Here is a 21,988-nt window from a genome sequence, read left to right as displayed (position 1 = left end):
AGTTATTTTGTGTCTTTTTTTCGTCATTTTGTGTCTTTTTTGGTCATTTTTATGTCTTCTGTGGGGTTTTTTTGTGGTTATTCTGTCTTTTAATTTTGTGTCTTTTTTTGTCTCAGAGATTTTGAATGCTTAAATATCATCTTTGCCATTTTTTCATGTGCTAATGTGCCCCTCTGATTAAACACTGGCCCCTCCTTGGCCCCCACAGTAAAATTGGTCTAGAACCGCCACCGACCGCTGCTTTGAGTTTTCATGATTGGCTGCAGGCTGGGAAGGCAAAACCATTTTTTTAAGATAAGTTTAACATTTCCTGTATTATTTAAAGGCTCAACCAAATCACGACTATCTGCATACTTAAAGGGCAAACCTTTTAAACACACAAAGATTGGATTTGTAGTTTGTTTTTTGTTGTTTTTGTTTTTTTTGTAACTTTCTGAGCCCACGTTCACACACCCACTTCACGCCATCTTCTGCCAGATGATGAGATTCTCTCTTAAGCTCTTCTGCATTTGTTACGCAACCACTTCTGCCACTTTGTATTTGAATGTTTTCCAGGAGAGAATGTCTGAAAATGTGCGTCATTATCCTTATTTTCAAAGGTGTATTTGTATTTTTGAAAAAAAAGAGGGTGTCAGGCCGGGCTCAAGTCAGGACTCAGGATGCAGAGCAGGTGAACTTAAAAGTTTCTTTATTCAAAGAATGCAGCAGGGTAAGTCCTCACAGAGTGAAAGAAAAGGGCTATGAAACACCTGACTCTGAGTAAAAACTAAACAAAGAAAAGTTGCTCCAAAGGAGGAAAAACACTGAATCTATCTACACTAAAAACTAAATCTAAAAATCCTAATCTAAGATAAGGGAAAACTATTAAATAATAACTCCTACAAACTAAAAGCGCTCCAAAAGGGAGGAACAAAACCTGATAGGAAAAATAAAAGATTCTACTAAAACACTGAAAAACTGGATCAGGACTAAAGGGTGAAAAATAATAAAGAACACAAAATCACTCCAAAAGGAGGAAAAACAAAATGGCTGACTCAAAAAGCTATGAAACTAAGAACTGCGCTTAACTAAAGTAAAGTAAAATCACTCTTGCGAGGAATCCAAAAGGGCGAAAAACAAGACAAGCTGTGGCAAGAAGGAGATAACTGTCTGGTATGGTGACGGATCAAACACAGACTATTGGAACACATGGAGGGAAGGGAGCACCAGGTGAACACAATCTGTAATTAAGGGAGACAATCAGACAGATGACACACGGGGAAGGACAAGTGACCTGAAAGGAGAGGAGAGTTACTATTTCAAAATAAAACAGGAAATAGCAAGACCAGAACACAAAATAAAACACATATTCAACATTAATTAGTTGCTTATTAGCATGTAAATAAGTAACATATTGACTCTTAAATTGTCATATTATGAAGTTGTTATTAATGCCTTATTCTGCATGGCCTTATTAAACAACCGGTAAGACATTAACTAAGAGTTTTCCCTCAATAACCTCAGAATTATTGCTAATTTGTAGTAAGTAAGGAAGTTGTTGTGTATGAGTTACGATCTTAATATGCTTTACTTTGTATGGACTTTATAATCTCTACATAGCGGTGAAGGAAACCATGGAAATGGCAAATAGCCACCGTCTCCAGACCTTTGACGTGACTGGTGGCTCCTTTTGGATGATTGGATGAGGATTGGTAGATTGTAATGTCAATCAATAATGGGTCACTGGTAGACGAACATTGGCACAAAGTGACCCACTTTGTAGAGTAATGATTGACATTACAATCTACCAATCCTCATCCAAAAGGAGCCACCAGTACTTATTTGCATGCTAATAGCAACTAATTCATGTTGAATATGTGTTCCCTAATCTAAAGTGTTACCGTTTGTAGAAACATGTTTGTAGAAATTAGTTTGTAGTGATATTTACAGTACTTTATGTAAAAAAGAAAAGAGTAAAAGATTAGATTAGATATTGATATAAAGGATCTATGAAGCTCTATGAGTTAAATTTCTGGATTTCAGGATTTGCCTTTGAAAAAATGCCTTTTTCTAGACTTGAGTAATGTGTCACTCCCAGTATTGATACAACCCTGTCCAGCTCTTAAGCTCAGAGTAGCCTGATGAGAGGCTTGTTGAAGCTTGTTGCTGTGAGACAGTCCATCTCTTTGGCTCGTGACCATTTGGCCCCATGTCCTCCTTGCGGACCCTGGTGGTAATGAGTGCTTGTTAATCCTTCTGTCACTATCTCCTCCAGGCAGACAGCCATTTGCAAGTGCCAGAGTTGATTAGAGACACACTCCCACACAGTTCAGTTCGATTCAACTCTTTAAAAGAGCTTAAGATGGCACCACTGTAGCATGGGTGCCATGATGGGGCACCATGTGTATTCATGACACTGGTGTCTCCGCTCAAAACTTTTTCTAACTGGCATTGAGCGTGCCGCAACGACTTCTTTCAGTAGCACTTGGCAGTCATTAGTGGACTTCAATACTCCTTACAGCCTTGTTGGGATGTTTGACCACGTGCCAGACATGCTTTTCTTTTACTCCTTGCAACTCAAATATTTCAAACGTAGAAACTTGTGAAATTATTTGCTTGCAGTTTGTTCCGAGGAGTGAGCCAAGGTCTTGTCTTAGGATGTTTAAAGGTCTGGAAAGCTTTCAAAGACGGTGCGAGTTGTTGAAAAAGGAAGCCAGAGAGAAGCAGGGGGCCTGTTTCCTCTCCAAGGAGTTTGTCTGGGCAGCGAATCAAACGGTGTCGAGCACCGAAAGAACAGCATTTTGCACGGTCAGCAGACAAGTTGTTCGCTCCATTATCTCCGCTTGGTCACGGAGGAGCGGTGTGCACCCACCGCCAAATCACACACACACACATTTACACTGCAGCCAAATAAACACAAGTGACGTTCTGCGACCTAAAAGAACAGCTTGGATCCCAAACCGATTCCAATTTGGTTCTAAATTCTGCAGCAGAGAAGAAAATATGTGTTGTCTTCGAGACTTAGGTTGATTCTCAAATCTCTCTCGACCAAATCGCAAAGTTCCCTGCAGTCAGCTTTATTTTCAGCATAGTGGAATGAAATGCTTGATTTAAGGTTGAAATGGGGCGGAAAACTAACTGACGCCGGGCACGAGAGTGGGAACGTCAGTCTGGATTAGTGGACAAGTCGTCCTGTGGAGAGCAGGGAGGGGAGATGGGAGATGGCAGGGCTGGCACAGGGCTATCAGACATGCTTCAAGGAGTCTTCATTGCATTGCAGGAAGACAGGAAGAGCTGCACTCTATGTGCACCCTGTAGTCCATTCGGCAACTACCCCCTCACCAATCTTACCCAGAAGTGGTGTGGCACTATATTAAAATAATAAGTCTGCACTTGAGGCCGGTCTTGTCAGGCCGGCCTCAAGTCAGGACTCAGATGCAGATCAGGTGAACTTAATGTTTCTTTATTACAAAAAACAAAAACACATCACTCTGAGATAATCCTCTCAGAGTGAAAGAAAAGGGCTATGAAACTCCTGACTAGTATAAACGAAACAAAGAAAAGTTGCTCCAAAGGAGGAATAACACTGGAACCTAACTACACTAATAAACTAAATATTTATTTATTTATTTTGATTATTTTTATTTTTCCTTTCATGATTGGAAAGGAGCAGCAAGAAGAAAACATTTCGGTAACGCTTTAAAATAAGGTCCTTAATAACCTAGTACTTTGCAAAGTTTACACTTTCTTACTGTATTGTACTTACTGTAAATACAGTGTATAACCAGAAAAAATACAGTATATTACTGTATTCTTGTAAATTTCAAAATACTGTTCAGTTTTGTCCGTAAATTAGTGAATATTTACAGTAGACTTTAAAAAAAAAAATTGGAAATTTTCAGTCCCTTTCTATAAGTGATGGCATTCTCTTAAAGTGCAGTAACTTTTCCCCCCAGATTGCATTGCAAGATACAGTATGACACTGTATGACATCAATACATATTTTGCTGTAAATTTACATCGGAGGTTTACAGTGTATGCACTAAAACACACCTTTTGCAGTGTAGTTTGTTTATATTATTTATTACATAGTTGGTTACATTTTGTGCAACCAACCCCAGATTGTTGTATGACAACCACAGAAACTTCATTCCTTTTTTGCACGTAAAACTCAAAGTTTATTACAGTTTTTACTGCAAATCAACAGGTGTACTGGACACAATTCCATGACACATTGTAAACCAAATAAAACTTCTCTCTCAGCCAATAAGTCCCTCAGCCTGAGGACTCACCGCCATTTTTAATGACTTCAAACAATCACAAAACCACATTATTTGTACTTTGTTGCTCTGGAGTCTAATTAATCAAATTAAAATGCACATTTTCACTCAACTGTGTAGTATAATGTGTTTTTATTGACAACATCATTTGGAATAATTGGCTTGTTACACAATAAGAAGCCAGTGGAAAACTGGACTATGTTGAACAGTGTAACTAAGCAGACGAGTCTCACTTTCACTCTGTTTTGAACGACAAATACATGTTTTAACTTTATTATTTATGATTGATTTAAATGCTTACAATCAGACAATCAACATTCTGTGACTTACAATGTGTAGAATGAACCACACGTACGTGTTTTTCTAAAAGGTCGGCAAAAATACAGCGTTTATTGCAGAAAGAAACTGTTAATACAGGCATTATTTTCAAATCACTTTATCCTTCATGTCTAATTTAAAATCTAACAAACTGTTTGGAATAAAAACATTAAATTCTAAACTCCTCAGACAGAACAGCAGGCTGCTTACACAGATCAGAGAGGAGAGGACAGGAGATGCTGTAAGTAGAGGTTCTAAAAATGCAAATATAGTTCAATATTTATAACAAAAATACAGCATTTATTACAGAAAGAAACTGTTAATACAGGCATTATTTTAAAATCACTTTATCCTACATGTCTAATTTAAAGTCTAATAACTGTTTGGAATAACTATATAGTGTAAAAACATTAAATTCTGCATTCCTCAGACAGAACAGCAGGCTGTTTACACAGATCAGAGAGGAGAGGGCAGGAGATGCAGTAAGTTGAGGTTCTAAAAATGCGGATCATACGTTAAAACATGTGAAAGTCCCAGCGACCCGGCCCCGGATAAGCAGAGGAAAATGGATGGATGGATGGATACGTTAGAACATTTACATTTAGAAAAAGTAACCTTAAGCTTAAAGTTGTGATATTTCTCTCAAATTTGCATTGTTCTACGTCTCCTTTAACCCTTTATAGGGCACTCCTGGAAATTGAAAATGTCAACCCTGAAGTGTTATTGGAGGATGTTACAAGACTTTTTGCAAAATATTTAATTTTTATATTGCAAATCGAGGTCAATTGAGTCATTATTATTATTATATTTATTATAGTCTCTTTCCCACAGCAAACCTAAATAGACAATAACACATCATCTGCATCCATCACCACTTTATCTTTTACCTTTAAACTATTTATTATCTTTTTAGACTACTTATTACATATGCGTAATGTCTGAATGTCTTTTTAAAGCACCTTATATATGAGAAACACACGTAAATTTAGTTGTATGCTTTTTTAATACAATGACAATAAAGGAAAGCTTGAATCTAAAAATCTAAACATCGCCAAAAATAAACCACTTGGAATAACTAGATCCTGTTAAAAAATTTCAATTCCAGCCTCCTCAGCAACACTGTGAAGCCATAACTGATTCTGATATATATATATATATATATAGCATGTGGAGACCCATTTTCCTCCAATATTTCTCTTGGGCACTTAGAAAAGTGTTATATATACAAATCAGGGTACTTCAGCAATGATTACGGTTGAACCATGATGATAATAACCACACTGGTGGCAGAAATGGCAGCAGGTGCCTTTTCCCCCTCTATAACACAATAGATATAATTATCAAACTCCTGGGAAATATTCTCTCCAGACCTCAATAAACAAGTTTGCTCAGAGTTAAGTCCTTCTCTAACTTTCCAACAACTTGCAGTGTCCTTGTGATGTTGCTGTGCATTGCTCTCCTCCCCACTGTTTCTCACTACAGCATGAAATTACAATCAGTGTAGACTCGCTCCCCTGGGCTGCCTCTGCTTACTGGTGCACGTTTCGGCTTTATGGTATAGAGGGCGATGATGTTAATTGGTGACATGCTCCAGAAATAGCCGGAGAAAGCAGGACCACATTCATTATCCCAGGCTCACTTTTTACTATACTGTAGCACCAGGCAACTCATATTACATTTACACTGTTATTTACTCTGCAAACAAGATAAGACCGTTTGTTGAACCATTTCGTCCAACAGAAATACTATTAATTTGCTTCAAATACATTTAGGAGGAAATGCAATTATAACTTTGATTCATTTTCCTTAACTGCTTATCTGAACTGGGGCTAAAGGCAGGGTACACCCTGTCATATATATATATATATATATATATATATATATGTATATGTATATATATATATATTGTACAATTATCTGTATGTGTATTTGTGTACACATATACAACTGGTGATGAAACAAAATAGTAGTATGTAGAGACAGAGGTCCCCAAAACAGCTTAAGAGAAACACAATTATTCTCATATTTTATGTACATTTACAGGAGTCCACACAGCACACCCTTATAGTCAAAATAAAAAGCAGTATATTGCTGCTTAGCACGCAAATACACAAAACTTGAACGTTGGTTTCACCACAGGCAAGAGTTGCTATGACTACAGTCGGTTGCCATGATGTACAGCCAATCACATTGTACTCCCATTCAAGCGTACAGCCAATCATATTGTGTGACGTAATCAACAGACGAAGGACCCCAAGCCGATCTAGTACCTACACCGCCATTCAGACAGGAATGCTACTAAACATACATTCTAACCACAAACACAATAATGAGCATGTATGTTATGCAGTAAACTAGTAATTTATTAACTTTATGCAAAAAGCAATATGTGGTTTTGAAAAGGTACCGAGGTAACTCAGTGTATTTTCTAGAACGCGTTTCTTTGCAGGTGGATATGCACGCAGGGAGATATATACGCAAGCCGCCTTCAAAATAAAAGCACTGCGGTTGTATTGGTCACGCCTCTCTACTCCTCAATCTGACTGAGAGAAGTCGCTGCTAATTCATGTTAGCATTAATTGGAGCATTAACTGGGATGTTCATTTTGGCTAGCAAAAAACAAAACAAAATGTACGTTACTTACCTCAGAAAAATTATCCTAAATCAAGTTCTCATTTTGCACTGAAGTGAATGGACAGAATTTTTTTTGTAGCCAAACTTAGCTCCCCCTGCTGGAATTTTCCTTAGAATGCAGCTTAAGGCACTTCCTGGTTTGCCTCCCTGCTCAGACCCGGAGGTTACCGCCTGCTCCCAACCCTGTCACATCTGATCAATAAGCAGGGTGAACCTTTTCATATGGTTTGTTGTAATATATACACTTTGAAAAAAACCCCAACTTCTACCTGTATCTCATTCATGTACATTCTTATGTTTTCACACGCTGGATCTAACCAAAGTTACTGTAAGCTTGTCTTTGTGTTCTCCCTAGAACCAATTAGCTGAGCGTCAAAAGGTGATGAAATACAGGATTTTTTATTTTTTATTCAACTGCAAGATTACAGAACCTAACCTGACAGGCAAAGTCAGACGTGGTTTGACAAATCCTCCGTCTGGTCACTACTTCAGGCATTAATCATAAAACTCACAGTCTGATGATTCATATTAGCATACCAGAGGAGTTTTGTTAGCTGTAATAGAACTCTTTGGATGAAATGATGTAACAGTGACTCAGCTCAGCATTTTGTGCTTAGAGAGGCAGTCTGCCTCTGAAACATTTTACTCTTAATCAATCTTGAGACATAGATTCACCTCTAAATCTCCTCATACATATCTGACTGTGATTTGCATCACTCTGGTTTCCATCCACAGTGCCTGGAGCCCTGCAAAGATTCATGGGAGATGAAGAGGAAAAGCAACTGCAGGGAGATGTGTGAGGTACAATGCAATGCTTTATGCTTTCTTTAGTATTATGGGATGAAAAAAACAGCCAGGGGTCATTAAGTAGAACTATAGATTTAACTTAAAATCAGAAAATATGTTAAACATGAGTTGTTTGCATAAAGTGGGGTTGAATCTGAAGGTGACAGGTCCAACGCAACACATCAACATTAATTAATCACAGGGGTTTTAGCCAAACATTGCATAATAAATCATAATTGTATAAATATATTGTTCATAGTCAGATTAATTGACCCGGAATTAACCTGAAGTCTAGAAAATGAATCAGGATAAGACAAGAAAGAAAAGATTATGCAAGAAATCTTTAGGAATCGGAAGAAATGTTAAAATGCTCATGAAATTTCATAAAAGTTTTTTTTTACATTGTCAGCAATTAAAAAAAAAAAATACAATAAAGGGATAATATTTTAATATTTTTGTGATTGAATATACTAATTTAGTACACTGTAAAACCTTTCAGTGTAAATTTACAGTATTTTTTTACAGTGCCCTTCTGTTTTAAATTTGCAGAATATAACTGCAATCTTGTTAACTTACAACAAAAGAAGTTTTATTAGTAAATTACTGAATATTTACAGTACACTGTAAAACTTTTCAGTGTAATCAAATAGTTTTTCATCCAGATTACATCGCAATGTACAGCATGACACTGCACGGTGATGGTGTTCCACAAGCTTCTGTGCTTGGACCACTTTTTTTTTTCTTTTTACTATACATCCTTCCTTAAGGAAATATGATATCACAATAATAGCATTGTCCTAAAATGCTGTAATCGTACATTTTTTCCAGATTGCATTGCAATATACAGTGTGGACTGGATGAAATCAATACAATAGAATACTGTAATAGAATAATATACTAATTTAGTAAAAGAGTAAATAATGTAGTATGATGTTGTTTTATCCTTGTTTGAAATCTAGAATGATGCTTAATTTAACAAGCACTTACATTCAAAGCATCAGAATGATTTGTTTTCTTGTCTTGATGATGATATTGAAATATAGTTAATATCTGTTATTGTGAGATATTTAGATTTTAATGTAAAATGTTCTTATATTTCTGGATATTCCTGTAAAAAAGATTAAACTAAAATCAATTATATCCAAGACTATCCAAGAGATTGACTTTTGTCTACAAAATACAGATGAACTTGATTTAGAATTTTGCTCATTTGATCATTGCATTATATGAAGAGTAAAATCAGTCCACATTTACCCAGCCTATAATCAGTCTCCTTTCAACCCATCCAGCGGATATTTCCCAAGAAGCACTGGGAGTGTGTGACCAGCTGTGAGTTCCTTCAGTCAGTGATGGCGGTGAAGCAGGGCAGCTGTCCACCTCCAGAAAGGGCGAGCGGCTTCGCAGCAGCCTGCGTGGAGAGTTGCGATCATGACCGAGACTGTTCTGCTCAGAAAAAATGCTGCTCCAACGGCTGCGGACACACCTGCCAGACTCCCAAAGACCTTTATAAGGGTAGGTGGGGCCAGAGACAAGATACCAGTACAGGAGTGATGTGACGAAGTTGAAGTACAGTTTGAAATTTGAGATTGGGTTGAATTAATATGAATGTTAGGGCTGGGCGATATGGACCAAAAGTCATATCCCGATATATTTAGGCTGAATATCAATATACGATATATATCCCGATATTTTTTTAACTCTTAGTGAAAGCAAATGTTCAGTCAAAGTCAAATATGACATGTCACAAGTAGTTTTATTGAAACCGTTTATTAAAGTGAACATAAATACTTTATAACAACATAAAATCAAAGGTCCATAAAGTGCACATTTAAATGAAAAAATATCTTTAATAAAAGCCGCAGCTTGCCTGGAGCAAGGATCACAGTGCAAATTTGAACTATATCGATATGTGCGATATGGTCTAATTCCATATCACATTTCAAAATATATCGAAAAATATTTTATATCGATACGTCGATATATATTTTATATCGATATATTGCCGAGCCCTAATGAATGTCACTGAAACATTGAATAATATCAACAATGTATACAAAATGTGAAATATTTTTTCAGTTCATTAAAGAGCTAATGCCACACTGCAATGGTGGCTTAAAACGGTAACATTAAGTTAAAGTAATAGAGGACAAAAAGTGCTGTATCATGGTTGAGGACAACTGGTGATGAAACAAAATAGTAGTATGTAGAGACAGAGGTCCCCAAAACAGCTTAAGAGCAATGTACCAATCAGAACCAGAGAAAAAAAGTATGGAGATCTATAATTGATAAGATGTGATGAGTAAGGGCGCCAGCATTCACACCAAAACTCTTGCAAATCGCCTCTTTGTTTGCTTCAACATACTCATGATATTTTAGGAGTCTTGCGAATCGGCTTGGCAAAATGGCTCAGTAGCGCCCCCGACAAAGAAAAATTTGTCCCGAAATTTTGCGGAGACGCACAAAACAGCCTCAAGGAACCATCCCCTTAAACTAACAGGAAGTCAGTTTCCTTGAATTGAATGAGCAATTTTAGGGCATTTCTGGCCATTTCCAGGGACCATACTTCAACAAACTAGCGTTTTTTTGTAATGAAGATAGATTTATCGTCAGAAAGTGCTGTGTTAAGCTTTAGTAAGGCTGTTACACACCAGGGGGCATTTAATATTTTTTTTCAAACTTTTGTTATGAGTTCTCTTACTTGAAACATTAATTTTTTGGGGGTAAATTTGGGAGTTTTTGCGTCCCAAATATAGAGATCAACTTCACATCAGCATGTGCACTATAATATAGTATCAGGTTATGATTTATGCCAGAGACGCCGTAGTCTGAACCAAGATGGCAAACTTTATTACTCCCTCTGTTACCTTTCAGTATAAAAGCCGTAGACATATATGCTGCAGGAAACATTTTTACTCAAAAGGAAACTCAATAAAATAGAGAGATTGAATCCATGGTTTTCCGAAGAATAAGCTGACGTGAATCTTTCAGACCTTTAATTGATCAAGTGTCGCAAATTAGCATCGTTGCCAGTCTGAATATATTTGAGGCGAGTATTTTGCATCTCCGTGTCATTTATTCGTCACACTTTCCAGTGGCATACTTAAACTGTCATAAACGTCTTGTCAACCTAAAAAAAGCTGTCATCCCAGCCTCCCTTGGGCCTGTGCTCAGATAAATGAGGTAATTCCAGGTGGAAAATCTCTTGCTAACAAACAGTGTGCGGCTGTGCTGCTGTGAGTCTGAGTCAGGTGGAGCTTGCCCTACTTAGGCCTCCATTGTCAGAAGAGGGATCAAAGAGAGCTGAGGAAAAACAGATCCGGTGAGCTTGCAGCAGCAGTATGTTCAGGCCCCAGTGATGCTCACACACATGACAGGAGAGGAATGATGTGGGGAAACTCATTTTGCCTTCTCACACCGCAGCACTGAGTAAAGCTGTAAATCCCCACAGCCCCGAGGGACGCTGACTGACCTGGCGGAGAGCTCCATGTCCTCTCTGCGAGGACACAGCCAATATGTGCTGAGAATTACAGTAGATGATGGAATCTGGAAGGGATATAGGAACTCTAATCTCAAGAGTTTGACAAATATATCAGTCTGCTGATATAGACCTTCTTTTAAAACATCAAATACTTTCTGTAGACCTTTTCACCTATGAACCACAATCGTATCTACACTATAAAACCTTTCAGTGTAAATCTATAGTTTTCTTTCTTTACAGTGCCCTTCTGGGGTTTTTTTTTTTAGAAATACAGTGAGTTACTAGAAATATGTTTGCAGTATATAATTGCAATCTTGTTAATTTACAACACAAAACTGTTTTATTAGTAAATAACTGAATATTTGCAGTCAACTGTAAAACTTTTCAGTGTAATCACATATTTTTTCACCCAGATTACATTGCAATGTACAGCATGACACTGCACGGTAATGGTGTTCCACAAGGTTCTGTGCTTGGACCACTTTTTTTTTATGAAACAGTACACTGTAAAATGTTACCGTGTAAATCTTTCATAGTTTCTCACTGTTCATTATCTTTCTTCCTGTCCCATTTTTTTGTTTTAGAAATACAGTGTATTAGTAGAAATAGATTTGCAATATATTACTGTATTCTTGTAAATTTACAACACAATATTGTTCAGTTTTGTCAGTAAATTACTGAATATTCACAATACACTGTAAAATTTTTCAGTGTAATCACATATTTTTTCACCCGGATTACATTGCAATGTACAGTATGACACTGCACGGTAATGGTGTACTGCAAGGTTCTGTGCTTGGACCACTTTTTTTTTTTTTTACTAAACATGCTTCTTCAAGGAAATATATATATATATATATCACAATAATGGCATTGTCCTAAAATGCAGTAATCATGCATTTTTTCCAGATCACATTGCAATATACAGTGTGACACTGGATGAAATAAATAAAATAGAATACTGTTCGGATTTCGCTGTAAATTTACATCTAATATTAATGTTAAATGATTTTTAATAAGGTGCAAATTCCTGTAAATTATGGCTTTCTCTTAAAGTGCTGTAATCACACATTTTTGTTCCCAGAATGCATTGCAAAATACAGTATGACATTAATACATTAGAATTCTGTTCATATTTCACTGTAAATTTGCATCTAATGTTAATGTTAAATGATTTTTAATAAGGTGCAAATTCCTGTAAATTAAAGTGCTGTAATCACACATTTGTGTTCCCATAATGTATTGCAAAATACAGTATGACAATACAGTAGAATTCTGTTCAGATTTCACTGCAAATTTACATTTGCTCACAAATCATCCCCACAATGTTATTCTGCTCCACTTTTATGATGTATATTTAATGAGCACTTCATCTCCCAGGTGCTCCTCTGAAACCGAGGAAGGAGCTGGGCTTTGAAGAACTCTCGTCTGGTCAGCTGGAGGTGCGCTGGTCCTCCCGATTCAACATCTCAGCTGAGCCTGTGGTCTACATCCTGCAGAGGAGGTGGAACTTTGGCATCCAGCCCAGCGAGGACACCGCCACCTCCTGGCAGCTGGTTGCACAGGTTAGTTCACTGCAAACTAAGTAGGCTGTCAGGTGTTAAAGTACATCTGGGGGCACATTCAAGTGCTCATAACTGCACTTATTGTAGAATAGTGTTACGACCTGGCTCGATTTTGAGAGCTGTAACATGTGAAAGGGAATAGAAATGAGGTGGAACGCAACACTGGGCAGTTCTGGTTAAATCAGGTGTTTATTTAACCAGTAAGAGAATGCTCTTATACAACAGAATTTAACAAAAAGAGGCTGTATGGGGGCTGACAGTTAGGCAATACAATATACAAATAAAATAAATTACCATAAATTGGCTTAGAAAAAACTCTAAGGAACAATAAGCTTTCAGAAAACCAACAGACAAAACAAACTAAAATTTAAACAAAGGGAGTCCAACTCTTGGTTATCTTTATCTAAGGAATTTACAAACTAGAGAACTCATAAAGATCCCAAAAAACACACTGTCTGAACCACTTAGACCATCAAGCAATACTGCTGCAACACACAATAATACAAAGCTCCTAATTACATAAACTGATCAACTCCGGGCAACCTCACAGCTGAATTTACATAAATAGCAGAGTAATGCAGAGAAACAATACAATAAATGAAGAACGGCAGCCAGCCGTAACAATAGTTCAGTCTACTGATTTATGACTTCCAGGTTTTGCTCGTGAAGACTTTATGCGCATATCTGTAAAAACCCAGCTCAGAAGACTTGCACATTTCTGCACTGTATAACTTTTCAGTGTAAATTTACACTAATTAACTTCCTGTAATATAGAAATACAGTGTATTACTAGAAATAAATTACTGTACAATACTGTATTATTGTAAATTTATAACACAATATTGTTCATTTTTGTCAGTAAACTAGTGAATATTTACAGTACACTTTAATACTTTTCAGTGTAAATTTACATTATGTTCCTGTAAATAATGGCAATGTCTTAAAGTGCTGTAATCACATACTTTTTCTCCCAGATTGCATTGCAATATTTCCATCAACACATTCCTATACGCAGTTTGAAGATCAGCATGAGGAAAGCTTGACAGAAACACCAAAAATTCAATAAAAAAATTTGACAATGCGCATAAGAGTTTTTACAGTTGCTTGAAGTGCGCTAAACGAGAGATGGAAAATATTTTTCCAAATAAGTTCTGACCCAGTGAACATTTAACTCACATGACTGATCAGCTGTTTCCACTCTCCTGGAAAAAAACAAAATAAGAATAAAAAATAGTTTCCGCTCTCTCTCTCTCTCTCTCTCTCTCTCTCTCTCTCTCTCTCTCGCAATCCCTACTTCTTCTCCCGTTTACTGACGGATTTCTATGACATCAATGGTTCCCAACCTTTTTCTTGAGGGACCCACATTTTTACCATTGTAAACATTGGCGACCCCCCCATTGTCCGTTGAACTTAATGTGACTTTCATGGTTCCCTCTCGTTTTCTTTTGAGATATTCAGCATTATCGTCTCCCTGACGCTTCGTCATTTTCCAATTCGCTCTCTGTTACTGTTGTTAGGCGAGGTTACCGCTAGGTGAGGTTACCGCGAGGGGAGGTTACCGCTAGGTGAGGTTACCGCTAGGTGAGGTCACCGCTAGGGGATGTTACCTGTGTATACTGCAGGAGGGATGTTACACATGTCCTCATTCTCGCGATAAAGCCTTTATTTTTAAACTTTTCTATAGTGATTTTTCTATTTAAATAAATGAATAAACGTTTAATGTACCCCTTATTTAGTTGTTTTTCTCCCACTTATGAATTAAATGCTGACTCATCTATATTTAACACATTAGATTTATTACATCCCTTAAAATCAAGAGGGCTTCGTGACCCCCCATGGATCTTTGGCGCCTCCCTGGGGGGGTCGGGCCCCCCCTGTTGGGAATCACTGCAGTAGAATATTGTTCAAATTTCACTTTAAATGTAAATCTAAGGTTTAGAGTGTGAGACTAAACAGTATTGGAAGTGTGGCAGTGTGCCTTGTAATTGTGCTTTTTAAAGGTTTAATGGCATTCACCTCAGAAAAGTATTCCTTTAAATTAAGGGTAGATACTGTATGCTGCACTGGTAAACTGAGAATTTTGTCTGTGGGTGAAACTGAACACACCATCAATTAATTAATGCCCTCTCTCAACCCATCATCTCACAATACACTTTTTCATTGTGGGATTGAGTTTCTTTTGCCAAGAACATTTCAGCAAAACAGAATGCAGAGCCAGCCTCATGCACATCACTAGAATACCTGTTGTGTTTTAGATGTGCCCAATGCCAAAAATAACTGCCCCGTTAAACAATGAAGGTGTTTTTTCTTTCCAGCCATAAAAACACAGGTGGCTTTAATGGAAGACACAATAACATTGACACTGCTGCCAAATGTCAGGTTGAGTCCAGAATTCCTGTACTGTCCAGTGCCTGGGGCTGCTGCTTTACAGTGCATCTACACTAAGCCAGCTACATTTAAAAACACAGCTTTTTTGCCTCATTTCGGCCTCTACTCACACCAAGTCAACACCTGAAACCAGATTTTCAAAAACACTCTGTAAATGCTTGCTGCATATTAAATGTAATTCTCCTCTCACAGTACAGCTGTTGTCATTTATGTGTATTTATGTTTATTTTATGACTTTCCAATCATAAAATACTCATTTGACCAACGCAGCAATAAAAGTTACTGTTCACCTGGTGAATATTTATGAGCCTAGATTAAATCACACTTGTCATGACAGCATAAACATAAAATTATGTAAATAAGGGCAACTAAACCGTGAATTTATTTTAATTATGAAACAGTACATTGTAAAACGTTACTGTGTAAATCTTTCAGTTTCTCACTGTTCATTATCCTTCTTTCCGTCCCATTTTTTTGCTTTAGAAATACAGTGTATTACTAGAAATAGATTTGCAATATATTACTGTATTCTTGTATATTTACAACACAATATTGTTCAGTTTTCTCAGTAAATTACTGAATATTTACAGTACACTGTAAAAAATTTCTTTGTAATCGCATATATTTTCACCCAGATTACATTGCAATGTACAGTATGACACTTCATGGTAATGGTGTTCCACAAGGTTCTGTGCTGGGACCACTTTTTTTTATTTTTTTTTATTTTGTATTACTATACATGCTTTCTTAAGGAAATATGATATCACAATAATGGCATTGTCCTAAAAATGCTGTTATCACATTTTTTCCCCAGATTGCATTGCAATATATTGTATGACACTGGATGATATCAGTACAATAGAATATTGTTCAGATTTCACTGTAAATTTACATCTAATGTTTACAGTGTACATAACAATGAAATGTCTGGCCTACTGCTAAACACATATTTAAAAAAAATATTTTTAATAAGGTGCACTTTGGTTTTTATACCCCATTTTCTCTGTGTGATTGCATTAAACTTAAAATAACTTTCTCTTGTGAGATTGTAAGAAGACAACAGCAAATTATTCAAACATTTGGAGGCAAACTGGGTTTTTTTTCCAGTGTTTTGCTCTGTTTAACCCAACATTCCACCTGATTCATCACAGACCACAGAGCAGGGAGCGAGGCTCTCTGACATCCGGCCAGGTCGCTGGTACCAGTTCAGAGTGGCAGCTGTCAACACCCACGGCACCAGAGGTTTCACTACGCCCAGCAGACACATCCACTCCAGCAGAGGTCAGTCATCCACCCTCTGTGTGTGAGAGAGTGTTTGTTCTTGAGTCTCTTTAATTATGAAAGCAAGGACAGAACAGCAAAGATTTTACAGACAGAAAATTCCAAATGCCACCTGTCATCTTTCGAGACAGAAGAAAAATTACTGCTGGTGCTACAAAATGGTTATTTAGATACTAGAAATTAGACTGAATGTAACAAAGTGGAAGATTTGTCAAACACAATATTGAACAATGACGAAGAGCACAAGTTTAGGGAAAGCAGCTGTTGACAAGAAATCAACAACTAGATAGTATTTTTCTTCCTTTTGTTGCTAAAAAATGTTTAAGCAGTAGCTGCAAACCACATATAATCACAATAACAAACTGCACCTGTGTGTACAGTATCTTATCGATGAATGCCATGTCATGGACAATACACATTCTAAATCAGTCATAGTGTTTACATGCTTACATGCACTTCAGATTTGATATTGTAAATGTACCATTCCTCATTCTTATCTAATGGTCCTTTACGTCACCAGTTTAGATGTTATCATACAATCAAATTGGCAATATTAGTGGTTGTCATCCTCATAAATCCTCATAAAATCAAGATTAATCCATCCATCCATCCATCCATCCATCCATTTTCCTCCGCTTATCTGGGGCCGGGTCGCGGGGGCAGCAGGCTAAGCAGGGCATTTTTTATTAATCCCACAATAGGGAAATTCAACCTCTGCATTTAATTCATCATTTAAAAATAATGTTTTAAAATGTTTTATTAACCCTCTTGTGGCCATAGTGATTATTAGGAGGGAAGGAAGACATGAGACATGTTGTATAAGGAGAGACAAAGTTGGCAAAATGGGGAAGGTTGGTGTGGTGGATGGCTTGTTGTTTCAATATATGAGACACTGATGTCATAGGAAACTAGAAGATCTAAGGAATCCATTGGTAACAACATGGCATGGTATCTGAGTGGGGAAAGGGTGTGAAATAATGTGCCAAAGTTAGGCTATTTTAGCAAGGACATGGCCTCTGACCTCTGACCTCAAGTTATCTGAATGGAAATAGGTTCTACAGGTACCCACAGGTCTACTATTGGCATACACGCTTCTTTGTGATGATAACATGCAGTTTAAGGCAAAAAAACCCAAATCCATCCACATACTTTTTTTGTTTTCTAAAAAGTCTATTCTCACAACATATCTTGTCTTATCTATGATTATATCTTATAATTATCTTATCTTATATGATCTGTCATGGCAATTTTGACAACTTCACTAAGTTAATGGGTGAGCTGGCCAAACACAAAGCACTCAATACTCTGTTCAGTAAGTTTTATTAGCACATTCGTATTCCATACACCACAATTCCGAATGGCTAATGGCTGAATGGCTTTTACAGTACAACAAAGTCCCATACACCGCTCGACTTAGGGTCGCATTGAGTGACTGAAAAGTGCAACAGTCATATCTTCCTGCCCTATACATCACATCAGGACAGAGCCCCCTGATCTACATGTTCCCCTCAATCATGGGGTTATCAGAGTTAAGTTCACAGTTCGAGTTCCCACAAGGCCTAGCGTCTTGAATATCAAGTAGGTCGCCGCCTACTTCATGTCCCACCATGCAGGAAACACCAAATTTCCTTCACAGATCTTATATATGTTTTCGATCTAGATTTTGTTATTGACATTTGCATTGTTTTGTAATTGTAGTTTGTTAATCATTGATAAAGCCGATATCAACCTGCAAAGTGCATGATTCTGTATGTTTGCATTCAACTCTTATGGAAAAGGTGTTACCCTGAAGGACTTTTCCTTTAATTGTATTTCAGGGATAAACTCCAGTTTAAAAAAGCAGACAAAACAGGGTGCAGGGATTTGCTGTATCACTGTCATTTACAATTTATCTCAGCATCATTATTTCACATTATGAATATTAACAACATTCCCGTACCCTCAGACCCATCCAACCCTCCAGCTCCCACTGAGCTGAGAGTGGCCAACATGAGCTTTGGCATCGGCAGGGCGGTGTCGGCCAGGCTCCACTGGAGCATGCCTGCTGACCTGGATGTTCCCGTCCACCACTACAAGGTCAGCTGGAGCTGGACTGCAGTCGGACAGCACTCGGCTTCATCCCTGACCAAGAGGAGGAAGACAGTCAGAGAGGTGAGGACTGACATTGATAACATCATGCTCTGATTTTTTACTGCCAGCGCTATGTGCACTGTAAACCTTAGCTGTAAATTTACAGTTAAATCTGAACAGTATTGATAAAACAGTGTCAAACTGTATATTTTAATGCAATCTGGGAAAAAAATGTGATTACAGCATTCTAGAACAATGACATTATTGTGATATCATATTTCCTTAAGTAAGCATGTATAGTAATAAAAAATTGAAAAAAGTGGTCCCAGCACAGAACCTTGTGGAACACCATTACCATGCAGTGTCATACAGTACATTGCAATGTAATCTGGGTGAAAAAATATGTGATTACAATGAAAAGTTTACAGTGTACTGTGAATATTCAGTAATTTACTGACAAAACTGAACAATATTTTGTTGTAAATTTACAAGAATACAGTAATATATTGCAAATCTATTTCTAGTAATACACTGTATTTCTAAAACAAAAAATGGGACAGAAAGAAGGATAATGAACAGTGGGAAACTATGAAAGATTTACACAGTAACATTTTACAATGTACTGTTTCATAATTCAAATAAATTCACGGTTTAGTTGCCCTTATTTACATAATTTTATGTTTCTGCTGTCATGACTGCAATCTGGAAGGAAAAAATATGTGATTTACTTTAAGACAATGCCATTATTGTGATATCACATTTCCTTAAAGTGTAAATAAAAGTGTCCCAAGCACAGAACCTTGTGGAACACCATGACTTACATTAGATTGCAGTGTCACACTGTTTATTGAAATGCAATTTGGGGGAAAAAATTTAATTACAGCACTTTAAGAGAATGCCATTATTTATGGGAATTTACAGTTTATTTACACTAAAAAAGATGATACAGTGAGACTGGGCTATGTATAATTATACCTCTCCTGCTCAAATTCTAATCCAATAATGTGAAATAGTGAAAATATTTAGCTTCATATTTCCCTGGCAAGATAGATAAATTAAGGACCAAATAAACTCAGCATAATATTGTTTTTTTGTTTTCACTTTAGCACTACACAGCTCAAGTTTATATTCATTTTACAATACAGGATTGCACACTGAAATGCCTCCTCCCTGCTATACAACCATGGAATGTACAACGAAATATTCAAATTAGAGTGCAATAAAAAAGGCAATAAAATAATACACATGTTGTACAAAAAATATGTACAGCAGGGATCCCCAATTAGTTTTCCCCAAGGGCCAGATTATGTCAGGCATACCAAGCCGAGGGCCAAAATGCCTGTTTTTTTCTCGCCATAAAAGTTGTTTTATGTGCACATGTTGTTGTAGCTGCTATTAAATGGAACTCCCAAAGCCTGTGTAAAAGGTCACACATGAAAAAAAACCTCTGGAGAAAATTTAATTTAATAAATTATTTACAGAGATTGTGTAAATACTACAATAACTAACAAAAACAGTATTATTATAATACACTATGAAACGCATCTAGTGGCAACACTTATAGTTTTCATTTTTTTCTCATTTAAAAAAATGTATTTTATTTAATTGTTTTATTAAACTTTGCCAACTCTAGTTTGCTGTTGTTTTATAAGTACTGGATTTTCATTTTATTTCCTCTTTTATTCCCTTTTTTTTCTCAGAATGAAAAGTGCTAGAAAATTGGTTATAGTGGGAATGAGTGTGGTGCAACTGAAAATAATAAATAATTAAAAAATATATAATAGAAAAAATAAAATAAAAAAGATTAATTGTGATGTGTGAAAAATGAATAGAAATAAAATAATCAAAGAATAAGTGAAAAATTAAAAGTAATAAAGTAAAAAAAAATTTACCAAAGAAGTTAAAAAACAGTAAAGTAAGTACTTTTTTTTTGCTAACCCAGTGTATTTGTGCTTTCCAACTCAAACTCTCAACAACAAGATTCCTGGGACTTGAGGCATCTCAACAGACTGAACTCTACAAGAATCTCTAGAGCATGATTTTTTTGCCAGAAAATATTATATAGTTAGATTTTTTTTTTCATATTCAGAGATTATTTATTTAATTTGAACCATGTAGCATATCTAGCTAAACCAACATTAACATTTATAATCAGAGAACTGAGATTTGAGTGAGAATGAACTAGAGTTTTATCAACTGCAAACACTATTGGAGAAATACTATTTGAGACATTTGATAAATCATTAATATAAATAAGAAATAATAATGGTCCAAGAATCGATCCCTGTGGGACCCCACAAAGTAGTGTCGATTTTGGAGTAGCATCCATTAATACAAACAAACTGTTTTCTGTTTGGGACAGAGTTTATCCAAGCAGTTTTTTCAATAAAATATGATGGTTGACTGTATCAAAAGCTTTTGAAAAGTCAATTAATATACGACAGATAAACTCATAAATTCATGTGTGTTTGTGTGTGCAGAGCCTGGTGGAGCTGGACAGCATGCGGGCCAACAGGAGCTACAGTGTGGAGGTCCAGGCTGTGTCCTACTGGGGACAAACTCAGCTGAAAGGACCCAGAGCTGTCCTCCACTTCACCACACAGCGCAGTAAGTCTTTAATAAAAATAAGACTTTTGCATTTCGAATGTTAGCTTGATAACGTTGTCATAATGTGCATTAAAGAAAAAACTTTTCTTCATGTCTGCTGCCAAGCTGAATAAATCTTACACACATTCTCTTTCAACAGCATGTTGAAGTGGTTTTCATTCCTGCAGTAAATGTTTCCTCCTGGTTATGTTAATGCATTATGATCTTTTCATTTTATTTTACACTTTTATGGTGCTCTTCTAAAAAAAATTAGAACCTTTGTGGTGTCAATATCCAACAGACTTTCTCCCGCTGGGATGTTACAGCTTTGATCCTCCGGATGTCAGAGATTTAACCCACCGAGACACAACTTTAACTTTCCACATTCACAAACTTATCATGTGAAGTGCAGAGAAACCTTTGTAACTTTAATTCAGAATTTCAAGGTGTTCCTTTCAAATTTACAAGCTGACATTATGAAGAGGAAATGAAAATTAGAGTCAATGCATCATTATGTAATGATGGAAATGATTTGCTGGTGGCCACTTCTCTACTTTCTGAGCATAGGACTACTGAAGGTTAAACACTGAACAATACAGAGATGTTTTGTGCACAAGGCCTTT

At 36.6% G+C, this 21,988-nt stretch overlaps 1 protein-coding gene across 2 annotated transcripts in view; it reads left to right on the top strand.

The window, feature by feature from the left end:
- anos1a (anosmin 1a) overlaps nt 1-21,988 on the top strand; it is a 47,561-nt gene that overhangs the window by 14,210 nt on the left and 11,363 nt on the right. For both annotated transcript variants that reach the window (XM_059328261.1, XM_059328260.1), the window contains exons 3-8: nt 7,947-8,012; nt 9,287-9,509; nt 12,856-13,040; nt 16,580-16,709; nt 18,655-18,860; nt 21,260-21,386. In XM_059328261.1, coding sequence (XP_059184244.1) covers nt 7,947-8,012; nt 9,287-9,509; nt 12,856-13,040; nt 16,580-16,709; nt 18,655-18,860; nt 21,260-21,386 — 937 coding nt within the window. The remainder of the gene's footprint in view (nt 1-7,946; nt 8,013-9,286; nt 9,510-12,855; nt 13,041-16,579; nt 16,710-18,654; nt 18,861-21,259; nt 21,387-21,988) is intronic.

This window comes from Centropristis striata, chromosome 24 (genome assembly GCF_030273125.1).
Source record: "Centropristis striata isolate RG_2023a ecotype Rhode Island chromosome 24, C.striata_1.0, whole genome shotgun sequence".
In the NCBI taxonomy this organism is placed as follows: Eukaryota; Metazoa; Chordata; class Actinopteri; order Perciformes; family Serranidae; genus Centropristis; species Centropristis striata.
The sequence above is the reverse complement of the archived record's forward strand: the minus strand, read 5'-3'. Positions and strand labels throughout refer to the sequence as shown.